At 42.4% G+C, this 16,753-nt stretch overlaps 1 protein-coding gene across 2 annotated transcripts in view; it reads left to right on the plus strand.

Moving 5' to 3' along the window:
- PEX14 (peroxisomal biogenesis factor 14) overlaps positions 1–16,753 on the plus strand; it is a 67,160-nt gene extending 50,407 nt beyond the window's left edge. For both annotated transcript variants that reach the window (XM_015648352.2, XM_033519348.1), the window contains 6 exons: positions 3,192–3,314; positions 8,100–8,185; positions 8,794–8,896; positions 10,160–10,257; positions 13,362–13,453; positions 14,855–16,753. In XM_015648352.2, coding sequence (XP_015503838.1) covers positions 3,192–3,314; positions 8,100–8,185; positions 8,794–8,896; positions 10,160–10,257; positions 13,362–13,453; positions 14,855–15,320 — 968 coding nt within the window. In that variant the 3' untranslated portion in view covers positions 15,321–16,753. The remainder of the gene's footprint in view (positions 1–3,191; positions 3,315–8,099; positions 8,186–8,793; positions 8,897–10,159; positions 10,258–13,361; positions 13,454–14,854) is intronic.

A 16,753-nucleotide genomic window follows, 5' to 3' on the forward strand; every position in this document is an offset into this window, starting at 1 on the left:
TGTTTTCCAAAGTGGTGGAAAGTGGATTTACAGCAATTCCACTGTTCAGCTGAGGTGATTTTCTTGAGATACTTGTTCGAGAGCTATGCTAGACACAAAGCCCCAGTTTTTGTGACACTGCTTTTGCATCCAAGGGCAGTGGTATTATTTTTGGGTTGCCAATTTCCTGCTAGATTAGAACAATGAATGAACATTGATACTTTTTCATGTAGTGCACTGATAGGGCTGTGATAAAATAAAGCAAGATGAGGTATTGGAACAGATGACACTTAGATCTGGTTTAGAAATTCACACTTTGGTATGTAATGAGTATATCCAAGTTGAATAATTTGGGCATGGAAAATTCATACTGTGTACATACATAGGTGGTGAATTTGAAAAAACAACAACAAAAAAATCATTCCAAAGGGAAATGTGATGAGTTGGCCATAATTGCCTGAGGAGAGCTTTAGAATATCTTGTCCATTTTCGTTGCTGTGTGTGAGAAATGGCCAGCATGAAGACAGGTAGATTTCTGAGTGCAGAGATGACTTGTCATTACTGGAGGGTGTCCACCTTGCAGACTTACTCCATCTAAATGCTTAAAGAATCAGCTCCAGGACTCCCTTGATCTTGAAGCCAAGATCACAAGGCCTTAAAAGCATCTTGTCCAGATGAACAAAGAGGTTTTCCAGGCAAAACCAGTCTTCTCCTCTGATAATTAAGAAGGGATTTAGTTGTGATGTTCTTTTGTTTATTGCCACTAGTACCATGGCAAGGACCACTTCAGAAGGCAGCAGAATAGTCCAGGGTAGTAGTAACAATTCTAATTTGTACTACTCAAACCAGGAATTGCAATGTGAAAGGCTTCCCATCATTCTATCATTCCCATCAGCTTCTTCTTCACAGCACAGCAGGGTTTAAATGGAAACAGTCATATTTGTCCCTAGCTGGCAAAATCAGAATAATCCTAGAAGTGCATTTTATTTGCAAAAGATTTCAGCTTTTTTCTCAGATAGGATGAGAATGTGGTATGGTTATGAAAGAACAGACATTGTTTTCTGCCCTTTTTGTGGAATGAAGTGAAGATCCTCCATTACTTCTGATGTTTCTAAGTGTTAAATATTATCAGATTTGCATGGAAATAGAACAAAATGCCACATTTGCAGCCAGTAACTAATGTCTCCATCTTTATGAAATCCAGTACTTACTGGTGATCTGCAGTGTTGGCATCTGTTTATGGGTTCTGCATTGGATAATTAGTAGCTGGTTAAAACAGTTTCTTACAGATTGGACTTTGCTTTTTAACGTGTATTAGACACCATAAATACTGCTTTTGTGAGTAGAGCAATATGCTGAGTTGTGTTTATCTGCATTTTATTACTCTCACTGTGAGTCTTGTTTGGTGTGGTTTTGGTTCCTTACTCTTTGAGCTACGCATCAAATACGAGTCAGGAGGTGATTCTGTCAGATTGACAGAATCTGACCAGAGATCAGGAACTTTCAATTTCTGATGCTGTTTCTTACACTGACAGTGTTTCGTTGTTAGAGATATCACTAAAGTTCTCTGGAGTGGATGAATAGTGTCTCACAGGAACTCACAGTTTCTCACACACTCACAGGAAGAGAGAGAAGATCTGTTAATAGTTATAAAGCCTTCTGAATACCACAAGCACTGTGATAGTGCTTATGATATTAAATAACAGTTCTGAGACAGGCTCATGCATTTATTTGTGGCAATATTGTTTATGCTACAGATTATTCTGTCTAGACCCCCCAGTATGCAGTGAAGTTAAAGATCCTGAAAAAATTTCTTGCAACTTAGCTAATATGCCCAGTGGCCCGACCATTTTCTCTATTGCATCTTTCTGTAATATTAAAAAAATGAGGTTTCTTAAAGTATTAAGTTCAGTAATTTCATTTACCAGCAATGCTTTATGGATTTCGAGCAGGTGTGATGGACAGAAAGTATTCCCCCATTTTTTCCCCAATGCTCTCTTGTTCATACCATTTTCATCACTGTATTCAGTCCCTACAAGAATCATGTGAGAATCAAGTGGTCTGCCTCTTATCTTCTAAATCTCTTTCCTTAAATCCATATTCTCTCTTCCTGCCTTTCTGAGTGTTTCTGCATACACTGGATGTGTGGTGTAAGGTCCTGAATCCCTTCACGTGCTCCTCGTAGCAGGGACACGAGGTTTTTATGTGCTTCTGTGCAGGAGAGTACCACAACAAACGATGCACGGCTGTCCAGCTCCCACTTCATGGTTGCCATCTGAGTACCAAATTCTTTTCCTAGAGCATGTTTTCTCCTGTTGGAAAAAATAATCCATCTGTGCTTCCTCCTTCAGAGATGCTGGTCATTGTGAATCCTGTAGCTGCTTTTCTTTTCCCCCTTGTTGGCCAAATTCTTTCCATGTGTTGTGGCCAATTACAGATGGTCGTCCTGGTGTTTCCTGATGGCAGGAGTCACTGCAGCAACGTCCCATGTGTGCAGTGTTTCTCCAGCTCTGTGTGAAATGAAAACCAGGCTGCCCTGGGGCAAGCTAATCATGCACCAATGGGCTGGGGCAATGCTCAGCTGAAAGTTGGTCTTGGCCTTGTTTTGATCTGTTTTGTTATAGTTTTATTTCCTCCTTACATTCTGTGTCCCATTCATACTAATCACAGTCAGTCCTGATTTTTTTTCTTTTTATTTCTGCATTTGTCATAAAATAAAGCAAATTATTCCCGTCTTCGGAAACGATCTAGACTAATTAGTCGTCTAACCCAATAATTAGTTTTTTGTTTCCCTGTCTGTTTTCATGCATTATTGTTAGTTTTTTCCCCTCTTTTTTTTTTTTACACCATTACAGATTAAAATGAGCCACATTTGCAGTTGATGGTATCTTTTTTTCGGGGGAAGAATGGGGAATTGCAATAGAAAGCTACTTCAAAAGCAGCAATAAACTCAAGGATAAATTAAGGAAATTGAATGAGCCACATTTGGAAGCAGCGTTGAGGCTAATATTCTGTCGCTTAAGGTTAAATTGCAACAGAGAAAGAGAGAGGGAGACATTCCAGTGAATCCAAAATTGGGGAGGCATTACTGCTCAAGTCAGTGCCAAAATTTTTTGCAGCTTGAAAAGGTTCTGCCTGGCTTGAGAATTTAATTATGTGTGCATAAAGTGGGTAAAGGTGCTAAACTGATTTCATTTCCTCTGCTCCCCCAGGCCTGACAGATGAAGAAATCGACCTGGCTTTCCAGCAGTCAGGCACAGGCACGGATGAGCCCCAGTCCCCAGGTCCTTCCACACAGGCGGTGCCAGCACAGCCTCCTCACCCCGTGGTGTACAGTAAGTGCCACTTGGAGAAATACCTGCTGCAATTGCTCTCTGCTCTGATTTCTGCAGCGATTTCACAGATTCCTGCAGTTCCACTGATCACACACTTTGTGTCAGAATGGGACACCAGACGTTACATTGAATGCACTTGGTGGCTGTTGATGCCTGTGACAGGATCATGTTACACAAGGAAAATGAGATACAAATGATCACTGTCTACAAATGTCATCCACAGCAGCCTGTGACACCTCTTGACCTGAAGCTGGATCGTCAGTGCAAATTAGATTCTGACACACCGTAAGGACATCAGGAAAGTACTTTGCCAACACAGGACTCAGTTTTACCTTCTAAGACTTGGAAAACTTTTCACTCTGATCTTAAATAATCTGAGGTGTGACAGCAGAAATTCTGTGTAGCCTATGTAGATGTGATTGTATGATTTTTTGTGTACAAAATACACTCTCAAAGAAATTTTAGAGTCCCAACATAATCTGTGTAGACTCAAAATTTACATATATATTTGCATTTTAAAACAAACCTCGCAAAAAAGTATCTAAGCTCCAAACAATAAAAACCAAAGTGCACACCATTAAAAATCCATCAAATGAAGCTGTTCAGCTCACATGTGTGTCTAGTAGTTTGAAAATCACTTCACTTACCTGCCAAGTATAAAGAATAGGATTTTGTTGCTGCTCTTAAACAGCTCTATGGCAGATATTGACTGATGTAACACTCCACTTAGAGCTGTGTTTATTAGTTTATGGCACAGGTTTGCTATTGCTGGAGACAGTGCTTGCTTTCTGTGGTTTTAGCTGCTCTGGTTGGGCACAATTTGAGATGGAAACTTTTGTGATAGTATTGGGCTAAGAATGGAATATTTCTAGCTGTTGTATTGTGTTGCTGGCTGTGTATTGTATAGGTGCTTCTAGGGCTGAATTCTGCTTCCTGGGCTAATTCCTGTCTGCTAGAGTCCAGAGAAAATGCCAGGAAAGCAAAATCTGCTGTCTGCCTGTAGAAGCAGGGCCAGATCTCTCTTGGTGCTGTCCATTGCTCATTCAGATAACTCTTATCCCAACCCAGTACTGGGAGAGTTAATCTTCCCTTCAGTGTTCCACTTGTGAGTAGTACAGAAGTTCAGGATGGTTCAGAACCATCTCAAGCATTTCTTCAACAGGAATGAAGCAACAGCCAAGCTGACAATGTCTGCAGTAATGCCAGTGTAAGGTGCCCACTCCTGTGAGTCACAGCAATAAAATCCTGGGTACCCTTTTGTAATTTGCTTCCTGGATCTCCTGCTGTTGCCATCACAGTTTGTCCTTTTTCTTAAATTCATGCCACTTAAATACTTCCTTTTATACAATTGAACTTAATTTTCTGATGTTTTATTGGAAGTACCTGTAATTTGTGTACATACTTCCTAAATCTTGAAGAGTTAACAAGAAAAAAAGCACACTTGTAAGCCATCAGAGTAGCATAGGTCTTGTATGCTGACCCCTTCTGGGTTTGGTTGAAGAGAAAGTATTTTTCTACTTTTTTTCTCTTTTTTGGGAAAGAGACAATAATTAAATTTCTAGTATTTTAGGTCAATACCATCTCTACTACTTCTCCTCTTGTTCTGGAGTAGTAATTCCTTTTCTCCAGTTTGTACTTTTGCCAAGAGGTGTCAAAACTGCTTAAAAAAAAAGCTTAAAGAAAGCTTGAATTTGATTAATATAGAGAAACAAGACTTTGCCTGACTGATAATAAAACTGATAAATGACATTTGAATTACTTGTAGCAGTAATTTATTACATAAAATATCTTTTATTTGACATGCGATTAGTTGCTGGAAGCATCACTCAATCTGACTAGTTTAAACATGCTCTAAAATGAACCCCCAGTAAAAAAACAGGGCTGTCTGCTATTGGTGTTATGAAATACACTAATCCAGCAGTGAGGACAAAAGTCTCACTTTAAATATTTAAATGATTAATTTATTGGGGTTTTTTTGTTGGCTTTTTTTTTTTACCTTTCTAGCCCATATAATTACAAGCAAACTCAGGGGAGTTTCTGAGCAAGGTGTGCAAAGCTGATCATCCAGGTTATTGTTTATCATCCAGGTACTGTTTGTGTTGTTCCCCATGGTATTTGTGGGCTCCATCTATGTGGGTTTGTGCAGATTTTACACCTGCTTAAAAGTCAGCTCCAGTGACTTTTTTCTTGCCATTTGGATTTTCTTTTCTCATCCTTGTGTCTTCATTATGTGGAAGTCTATAGAATACAGACTGTTTCGTCTTACAATTAAAAATGGTAACTAAAATCCAAACTCTTTTTGTTTTCCCCAACACCTTTTCATGGATTCACTGTTTTCTTTTGGAAAATCTCCTCTTCCAGCATTAGTTTTCACAGTTTTAAATGTGGATACTAGCAGAACTGACCTTAAGTTGGATGCAGAAGGCCTAATTAGTTGCTGTTAGGAAAGTTAATTCTTAGGTGAATGGGGATCTTAAAAATAGGGTTTATTCTGGAAATGCAGTTTACAATGACTGCTGGAGAAATTAAATATATTCAGCAAAACCACAGATTTATTCCTGGAGAAAACATCTGTGTCCCTTCCATTCAGCTTTTGAAGGTCTCTTAGTAGAATGGCTTGTTACTTCTGCAGTGCCTAAAGTAACTGGGCTGTCAGTGCTTTTTCACTTTTTCTGAATTTTATTTATTTTACAAGTGAAGAAATTGAGGATATGCAAACAGTCAGTATGAGCACAGAGCTTAAAACAGAGAAACTCCTAAACCTCTCTTCAGATTAGAGAATTGCAGAGAAGAAGAAAGGTTGAGTGTGGATTTTAGGCAGAGCTGTGACATTCTTTGTAACATTGTGAAGTTGCTGTGGTCAGTGGAGAGCCTTCACTGTGTCCCTCACTTGCTCACTTCTTCTCTCCATCCCCCTCACTTTTTTTTTTTTTTTTTGTCACAAGACAGATTTCACACATCTCTAAAATGAGTAAAATGGCATTTCAGCTTCTTGTCTTTATAGACTCTCTGAACTTTAGGAAAGATCATTCTGGTCCCTTTTCATTAATAATGAAAACCAGGGGGCAATAAAATGTTCTTAGCTCAAGCATTACAGGAATGGAGGGAGAGATGAGTGAGGTGAAAGGGCAAAGCAGATGGATTCCTACAGGTGTGTCTCCTTCCTGCTCAGAGGTCAGTGGAGCTGGGAGGGAGTTTGGGACAGCCCATCAAGGACAGCCCTGGGCAGGATTCACAGACCCTTCAGATAATTAATCCTGTACAAAAGCAGCTCAGCCTGGAACAAACTGTGTTGTCATAGAAGGATGTTTTTAGTCAGAATTTTAAGGGAGAGAACGGCACAACCAAGAGGCTTGAGGTACCAGAAGTGAGAGTGGGGGCACAGCACAGAGGGGAAAGTGGGATGGATTGCTGGGGTTCACAGCAAGCTTAGCAAGAGATCATTTTAAATCCTGACATGTACACAGCCAGTTACTGCAGCTTAGCTGACGTGTGTTAACTCATTAAGTTAAAAAGTTATGATAATTTGATCATGTGCCTAAGCTCCAAAACTGCAACTGCAGCAACCCAAAATACTCCTGGTGACACTATTCACCAGTTCTGACAGAGATGCCTTCATTTGTTCAGATTTCTAGCCAGAGGATAATTTCAGGTGCTGTGTCCTAAAACGGAGCAAGAAGCTCTGAGTGCCAGTGTTTGGGAGTCAGACCCAAATACTCTAGACCCCAAGTGTTGGGATGAGGGGTAGCTTTTGGAATTAAATGCCTGTGGAAGAATTCAGCAACAAGCAAAATAGCAGTAGGTGAGCAAAGCAGAAAGGAGACCAGAGGCCACCCATTTCAGCCAGTTAAGCCTCCTAAATTGAGACTTTGGAGAACACAACGCATTTATGAGACATTCTAGTCACATGTAGATTTGGAGACCACACCAGTCTCCCATCATGCCAGTTCTGCCCACATCCTGCCATTGAACTTCAGGCAGATCATTCTGCATCCTCCTTATTATTAAAGAAACCCGGGGGCAGTAGAAGGTTCGTTCAGGGAACTGCGAGGGAGGTGACAGGATGAGGCTGGTGGAAAACTACAGGTGTCTTCTGATTCTGCTGAAGGAGCAGGGCATAGCATATCTTCACTTTCCTCTGTGGAGCCTCTAAGCTTCTGTGCACAATTGTGTGTTAAATATCTCAAGCTTTTATCTACTTCTTTACCTCTCTCTGTAGATATTTAATTGCAGATTTTCTCTCTGCTCTTTATGTGTGCTTTGGTCCCTATTTGTAATTTAAGCTTGAAAGACACTGGATCCTTCCTCATTGAAATGGTCCATAATTGCTGACACAGTTTTCATAAACCCATTTATTGCCCTGGTAGATTTCTCCTCTTTCTTAAAACACTCCCTTCTTTCCTTTCTCCTGCACTCTTCTGGGTCTCTGGCTCTATCCCCATTGTCAAAAACTATGACAGTGGAGAACAATAGGTATTCAGGTAAGGAGTTAACCTTAGCTAGTACCAGCCCAGAGACAGTTACCTGGTTCAGAGTGTCTTCTACAAGGAAAGAGTAGGGCAAAAGAGCTTGATGGACCCTCTTTAATTGTTGCTGTGATTTCTCTCCCTGTGACACTGCAAGGCCAGAGTCAATGCCAGAGGTTTGGCCAGATGTTTAAATGTCCTCAGCCAAAGGCCTGCACACTGTGTGTTAATTATTACTCTTTTCTCTGATAAAATGGATGTACAAAAATGTTATCACCTGCAGTTCTGACTATAATTATTTCTTGATTCTAACTTTCAGGTCCCCCTGGCTCCAGATGGCGAGATTATGGGGCTTTGGCTATCATCATGGCAGGAATTGCCTTTGGATTCCACCAGCTCTACAAGGTAACATGTCCCTTGCTACTCTGAGACAAACATGTTCTGCTGCTTGTGTCCAAATGATCGTGTTGGTTCCAAGCTGGTGAAGCATCTCTGTTCTCACTGGTACTGCCATTGGTGTGTTTTAGAAATGTAGACACTTAGCATGAAAATACAGAGTCAAAAAGTGGCAAGCAAACTAGTTCTTAGCTGTGGATCTTAAACTACTAGAAATAAGGTAATTTCCATTGTATGCTCTTGTTGAAGCACATTCTGTTCCTAGGATGAGGCTGCAGAAGGTTCCATGGAAGCTACAGGAGAGGTGTGAGCTGTTATATCCAGTCCACCCTCTCTCTGCAAGGGTGGAATAAGGCAGATTTTGTGGCTGCATCCAGACTTAGGAGCTGGTTTTCAGCACCCAGACAAATGTAACCACAAAACTCCTCTTCTACAACTTCTTTTTATACCTACTGTGGAGGGAATTTCTTTTCTCAGCCAGATGTGTGGATAAATGATCACTGGCTCTGTGATAAAGGCTGAGATTTGGGGGGTGGGATTTGAGGATGTTTCTGGTGGATTAGGAATAGTGCTTTGCACATCCCTGTTTCCTGAAAAAGTTTCTGTACTCCATGCAGAAATACCTGGTTCCTCTCATCATGGGAGGCAAAGAAGACAGGAAACAACTTCAGAGGATTGAGTCAAACATTTCTGAGATGAGTGGCAGTGTGACACAGACAGGTAAAGATTAATGACTCCATCAATTCACCCCTCAAAGCTTTTCTCCCTGTATCCTCCATTCTGCCAGGACCCCCACCCTTTTCTTTCCCTCCATCTCCACTTTATGTGGTGACTTCATTTATCTGCTCTGAGAATCTGTTCACATTTGCAAATGAAGCCGCCGTCATTTCGGTTTAATTTGAAATTGCTTGTTTACTGTCGGCACGGCCTCAATTAATTATGTTTTTACGGAAAGGCTCCCAACCTCAGAATATTAATAAGGGGAATAAAATGACAGCCTTTCGGAGGGCTGTAAAGTTCATTTTTAATTTCTGCTTCTCTGATGTTTTCAGGGGCTTTTTTTTTTCAGTGGTTTCTCCCCACGTTCCATCTGAAAATCCGAGGAAGGGTCAGGAGAGTCTGTAATTACTGTGCCTCTCTGACCTTAGCCACCTTCTATGTTATTGACTCTATAGGGTGTCTGTTTATTGCCTGATGCCCTAATGATGGGCTGGATTAGCTGTTACCTGTCACACCAATAGAGTTTTTAGTTTTATTTATTTTATCAGCTTGTTTACTCCCTGGAAGCTTTGGATAAAGTGCCAAAGTAGAAAAAGTTCTACAGCTGAAGCTGGAGTCCAGCAGAAGTTCTTCAGTGTTTTCTGGGGTGTAGGACAGGAATACAGGGTGCTGTCTTGAAATAAAAGGGGAAAAGTGCGAAGTATATTCAGTTGGGATGAAAAAAATGATTATTTTCAGCAGTAAGTTTATTAAAGATATTGTGGTTGAAGGAGTGGTAGGTTGAGAATAGGAGGATGCTAATTTCACTTTTCATTGAAGAGTGAGAGGAAAAGCATCTTTTATTTCTCATGTTACCCTAAGGTCAACCCTGAGAGCAGCCTTTTCCCAGAGTGGAGCTAGCCCCAGTGTTTGCCTGCAAGAGCCCCGAGATAGATAAATGATACAAACATTGTGGAAGTTCAGGGAGATGTACAAATCATAAACCAATATAATTAAAAGGGAGAGGTTTTAGACGGATATACTGTGGGCTATAGACATCTATACAATGGAAAGATAAACTAGAAATACTGGAGGTTAGATGCAGTGCAGGTAGATTACCCACAGTGCAAATAAATCATATGGATTAAAGTGAGCAGGCGGGCATAGATAAATTAAATATAGTACAAATAGAGGCATCTCTGTAGCTAGACAGCAGGAAAGGCGTGGGTGAGTGTGTACATGTGGATGTATCTCAGTTCAACTCTTCTGCTTTTTCCCTTACAGTGACTCAGTTACAGACAACCTTAGCAGCTGTCCAGGAGCTGCTAATCCAGCAGCAACAGAAAATCCAAGAGCTCACCCAAGAACTGGCTGCTTCTAAGGTACCAGCATCCAACTCTTCAGCTTTAGAGCACCAGCAGTCTTGTAGCATGCATGTTTTGTGGACACATGGGAAGCACCTCTTGGGTTCACAACCCAGCCATTAGCTCTGCCATGTCCCCAGACATTTTCTCTGCATCTGACTTCTTCATGGGTGGTGTGGTTAGAGCACTGGATATGAGTTTGGTACTCACTGAAATACACCTGATTTTGGAGAGGGCTTTACTGTGTAGTTTTGGATGAAGCTCGTGTGTCTGAGGCCTCAGATCTGTTTTCAGTTCTGTATTTTTGGTGCTGCATCTGAGATGAAATTACTGGGGAGTTAGTCTCAAAAGAGGCAAAGACAGTTGTGCAGAGATTTTTTTGTGTGTGTGTAATATGTAATTTTACACGTTTGTATTTCTCCTGTACTCTGTTCATCCTGCTCAGCCAGGCATACACTTGAAAGACTATTTAAAATCACTTGATCAGATCCAGGCAATGGCCAAACATTCTTGCTATTTGGGTTCTTGTGCAATGATTTTGGTCAGCTGAGTGTAACAGGTTGCCCCATTACAGCCCTGTTAATGACACACAGTGACCCAGTCCCCTTGACACTTGGCAATAAAATCATCCATTCTGACTAGTTTGTGTTGTTACATGTGTAAATAAAGTAACCACTTTTAACCAAAATTGATTTTCTTTCTGGCAATGAGAATTAGTGCTTTGCTCCAAAGTACTTTGCAAGTGTTGGCCCAAGCATTCTATCAGCCAGCAACATGCAGATGTGTGAGGCAGTCACACGGAGATGAAGTCTTCCTTTGCCTCACAAACTTGGGTTGTTCAAGGCCCAGATTGCTCACAGTTATCTTGTGGTGTTCTGTGTCCAGGGAGATTTTCCTGTGAAATCTTTCAGGCAGTGTTCCAGCCCTTGACCTGCAGCAGGAGCAGTTGTCTTCTCCCCCTAGCACACTTGAATCCCTTGCACACCTTTGGATGGTGTGTAAGAGGTGGGCCAGAGCTGTCTCTGAGCACACTGTGCAGGAGGAATCCTGCAGTGGCACAGCTGTAAACACAAGCATGAAAGCCAGTTCATGGTCACAACACTGTGCTTCAGTTTTCCTTCTGTGGCCTGACAGTGGCCTGGAGCCAGGCCGGAAATTGGAAAACTGTTTTCAGGTCTTAAGTGTTAAGATTAAGAACACATGTTGAGCTTTAAGAAGGAAAAAGGCCATAAGTCTTGGTGGTTTAGAGAGTCTTGAAGAAGTTTTCCTTCCCCCCTCTCTACCCCCTGCACTGAAATGGTAGCACACATTGTTATGATATCTAAACCTCATGTGTACAAAGAAAAACTTGGGCAACCCCACAAACCAAAGAAAAAAAACTGTGTTTTCTCAGCTGTAATGTAAGTTTTTCTATCTGCTTTTCAAATTCCTACTGGCATGCTGTAAAAAATTAAAAAGAGGGACTTTAAGTAATTAAAAAACGTGCATAAAAATTCAAGGCTTGAATTTTCTACAACTGTTTTTAAAGAGACTGGCTAAAAAGCCCCAGATGTCAGATTTTATTTCTAAATCCTAGGCATCTGGCACCATATGTGTTTTGGAAATTTGAGTCCTTTGCAGGCCAGTGAGTGGAAATCACTCCCTTGTTAATGTGCTGCTGTAGCTTTCAAGGTCTTAGAAAGCCAGAACAGTGGCTCCTGGATTCTTGCTGTCTGAGGGCTGGGAGTGTGAATCCTGAGGGAATGCATCTGTGTGTAACACAGCTCCTACAGCCTGAGCCTCTCCCAGCCCTTGGGGTTTGAAGGCCAGAAGTTGCTGTGAGCAGTGCTGGCTCTGGGGTTACTCTGCAGGAGCTCGAGGCTGTTCAAGAGTAGGAACAAACAGTTCTGGCTACATCTAGTGGGAACTGCTGAGGAGAAGTGTTGTGTTATCCCAGTTCTGCCTTCCTTTGGTGGGGCATTTATTAGAACTGTCTCTGCAGTGATACTCACCAATGTGTTTGTTCCTAATGGCTTTTAGTAGAAATTACTGTGGGGAGTGCCAGGCATGAGTTTTCTTTGGTCTCATGGCAACAGGAATTACTGGAGCAAAAGGATGGGATGACCACAGACCATGATCTGTGTTTAGAAAACTCCTGATTCTCAAGTTCCCAAAAGAGTTAAAAGAAAGAGTGCCAAAAGTATTGTCTGCAGCATGTTATCCTCAGTTACTCTAATTTCTGCCTGATATCCCATGGCAATTCTGATGCAATTCTGATGGCAGCTGTACCAGGCTTCCATGAGTTACTCACCATCTTTCCCCACAAAACTGCATTCATTGCCTTGAAATATCCGAGGGACAGTGCCCAGTCCAGCTGCTTCTGGAGATAAGACCTGGTAACTCAAGCACAGATCTAAATCTTCAGATCAAGTAGGGAAAATTTTTGCAACTTTCAAGTATGTATTTATCAGCCTACCTCTAAATGCCACATAGTGCAGATAATTGATTCTTTCTTTTGTGATTCAGTAGAAATGAGCAAATGGTTTTAAAACAGTTGTTAATATATAATATTTGAATCTGTTGCCTCAGCTAAGTTCAGTCACATGAAGGAGTAAAGGACCTGATTCAGTGCAACTCCCAGTGCTGTTCAGGATCCTAGTTCTAGTTCTTCTCTAGAAATCATTCACTAGGTCAGTACCAAATGATTTGGTTTATCTCTCTGTGTATTGTTCTCTGTCTGATATGTTGGTGGAAAACATCCAGTGTGGGCCCAGCTGTGCCTGAATTCTCACAAGTGCTGGCCTCCTGAAAAGAGAAATGTCCCTTTGAGATGCTTTAGCAATGGTTGTGCAAGATTGGAGACAAGATTAATTAGTCTCCCAAACACAAAGCAAATATTGAATAGTCTTAGCACCTTGAGATAATTATTATTTCTGGTCATCATGGGGATCTGTTCAAGTACTTTGTAGTGTGGAAGTTGTTTTTCTCAAGTCGGAGAGATTTTAAGTGATAAGAGCTTATGTATGTTATCCCCAGGACTTGAAATTCCCAGATGGAAGTAGGACAACATAGGAAAAAGTGACATTGGTGAACTATCTTCCAGTTCAGATGTTGATCTTTATGTCTTGTCTTTCACATTCTAGGCCACAACTTCCACCAATTGGATTCTGGAGTCACAGAATATTAATGAATTGAAAGCTGAGATCTACTCTTTGAAAGGACTTCTCCTGAACCGGTATGGATGCAATATGTGAGCAGATTGTTGTGGGGAAAATGCTGCTTTCTGAGATTCCCTCAGCTGTGGAGAGGAAAGGCATTTCCAACAGGAACTGCCTCTATATCCTGTTACTGCTATTTTAATGATACCATTTTGCAGTCCACTGTCACTTTCTGTTTGCAGGTTTCAAAATACTTTTCCAACTGGCCTTAAATCACAGAGCGCTTTAGGGAACTGATAAGATTTTTCATTTTTGTCTGCACTTCCCCCACAGTCAGGATGCCTCTCACCTAGTTTGAGGAATTGACTACATCTGCAGCCATATTCTGTTTTAGAAAGTCACTTCTGGGTACAGTTCAGCTGCCTTGCTCATGGTCAGGGCATAGCCAGGATGAAAATCCTGGCACAGCAGAGCACTGACAGAGGATGGGGTGACTCAGCCCGGCTCTGCAGGGAGGTGAGAGCAGCTCCTGCTCCTGCTTCAGTCTCAGGGGAGGCAATGCCGAGCATGAGCACTCACTGCAGGACAGCAGCCAGCTTTCCTCTGCTCTGCTCTGGATGTGGCACCTGCCAGCTCCCCTGAGGGGCGTCAGGAGCCCCTGGCACATGGCCTTTGCAGGCCTTCATCTGACACCTCTTCATACTCCCACTTTCCACATACACAGGCGAGGATGCATGGGACTACTACATCAGACATGCTTTTGTGCTTTGCCCTTCATCATGGATGAGTCTCTGGGGGCACCAGTGCCCCCCTTGCACTTATGTTTGTCCTGTTTGGTGCTTGGAATCTCCTGTTAGTACTGGGCATTAGCCTGCTGTATCATATCCTTAAAATCCACCTGGGAAGTACTCGGGGCCAGCTTTCCAACTGCTGCATGCTGGTATGATTCCATTCAAGTCAGAGGAGCTGAACCAGTTTGTGGCAGCCAGGGCCTGGCCCAAACACGTAAAGTGCATGCTGGGACTGGGAGAAAGGCTCTGGATTGCAATGAGTGCAATAGTGGTGTATCACAGCAACGTGAGAGCCAGGTGGTGAAATTCCCTGGCTCAGGCACTTGGTGAGTCTGACTTCTTGATCCAGTGGGAATTTTCTGTACCAATTAATTAGTGATTGTCTTATAAAGAGACTCCATGTCTTTTCATAGGCAGCATTCCTGAGTGCTAGCTTACTTTGTGAAATTGGCCAAATCAGATGATTTTAGTGCTTCAGACTGCCCAGCTGGGATATTTTCCTGGTATACAGGCTCAGTTGCTGAGTGCCTGTAAAGCACTTTGAGAATCTCTCTGGAGAAGTGAAGTGGCCTTGGTTTTGCTCATTTATGGCAAAGACACTTGGCAGTTTCAGTCTTGCTGAAACCTCTCAGTATTTATAAAAAAAGCCCCTTTCTTTCCTTTTCTTTCCCTCTTCTCTTCCCCAAGGAGGCAGTTCCCTCCCTCCCCTTCAGCTCCTAAGATCCCGTCATGGCAGATCCCGGTGAAGCCAAGCTCACCCTCCAACCCCGTTGTTGCCAACCACAACAGCAGCAGTGACATCTCACCGGTGAGCAACGAGTCCAGCACGTCCTCCCCAGTGAAGGAGAGCCACAGTCCCGAGGGCTCCAAGGCCAGCTGTCACCTGCTCAGCACCGAGGAGGCCACCAAGGCCGTCATCGACGTCAGCAGCCAGGTGAGGATGGAGGTGCAGGGTGAGGAGGAGAAACGGGAAACCAAAAGGAATGATGAGGAGGAAGAGGACGATGAGGATGATGATGTTAGCCATGTGGATGAGGAGGAATGTCTGGGTGTCCAGACTGAGGACCGGCGAGGAGGGGATGGTCAGATTAATGAGCAAGTGGAAAAGCTACGAAGACCTGAGGGAGCCAGCAACGAGAACGAGATTGACTAAAACATCCTGGCTGCTGCTGCTGCACATCTCCCCCAGCCTGCTGCACTGTCCCCAGTGCCTCTCCTGCTTCGGGGAGAGAAAAGCTACCATTCCCTGCAGTGATTCTCCCTTGATTGACCTTGAGCAAGGTTGTGATTGCTTGGTGAACAACATGATTGCCCTCTTTCACCACAGGGCTTTGCAGTCTTGCAGTGGCTTCTTTTCCTCTCCCAGCCCTTGTTCCTGAGAGCTGGGGTCACTGCTGGGCTGGCAGACCGACAGCCTTACCATGCAGCACAGCTACACAACACATCCTCTCACAGGAGCAGTTGGTCTCTTGCTGCATCCTAGAGCCCTTCTATCCAATTTCAGAAACCAGTCTCTCCTGAGCTCCGTGATTTCACAAGCCTTTAATCCCACATAAGGCCCAAACCAGTTCTGTTTCCTAAAATAACCCGTTTTTTTTCTCAAACTACTCTATACTCTGTTGCAAAAACAAAACAAAACAAAACAACCAAAACACCCCCCCCACCTAAAAATAAACCTAAAAAAAAAAAAAAAGAAGAAAAAACCCCCAACATTTTAACCTCAAATTCCTCACCAGATTTCAGTCTTGGCTCTTCCAAACCTTATGCCAGGCCTGAAACTGCTGAACCTACCTAGCATGTAAAAACACTAAGTTTCTGTGGGGTCCAGTTTCCACCCCACAGGCTTGCACTCATCAGAGTGGCCTGTTGGTAGGGACCAAGTCCAGTTGTCATGACCACAGTAAAATCCATGAGAACAGGTGGCTTTCTTGATGATTGCTCCCCAGTAAAAGGCTTTAGAAGAAGTTGACTCCACTCTTCCCAATTATTACCCTTCCTCCTCCAAAGACAAGGAGCTCACATCAGTTTTTGACATCTTTTATTTATAGCTGCCATGAATGAATGAATGAATGAGTGAATGAATGAATGAGTGAATGAATGAACAAATGGTTGAAATCAGATGCTGAAATAATTGGTTAATTCTGAATATTTGCAATGGTTTTTAGCCTTTTTTTCTCCCTAAATTACAAGAAAAATGATCATAAATGGTACCTCTCCAGTGCCAGGCTCCTGCTTCAGCAAAGCAATCTCTCTAGCAGAGAGAACAGCTCCAGTTCTGAGGTTTAACCACTGGCCATTCTTGCCCAGTCCAGCCTTGTTTTTTGCCCCGTTGGGCTGTGCACAGACCAGTGGATTTGAAACCTCTCATTTGCAGCATTGTGTTTGCAGCTGGTGAAATGCTGGTCTCCCATGGTACTCTTCACTGCATCAGAGCATCTTAGCAGAGCAATTCTTGTAACAACTGAGTCTCACTGTCCTCACCAAGCAAGTGTGCTTGTCTGTGTGATCATGTATAGATTTCAAATATAAAATATGATTGTATATAATTGTAATAAATATGAGTTACCACTATTTAACACCAGGCTA

The sequence above is a fragment of the Parus major genome, chromosome 21 (assembly GCF_001522545.3).
Source record: "Parus major isolate Abel chromosome 21, Parus_major1.1, whole genome shotgun sequence".
Lineage (NCBI taxonomy): Eukaryota > Metazoa > Chordata > Aves > Passeriformes > Paridae > Parus > Parus major.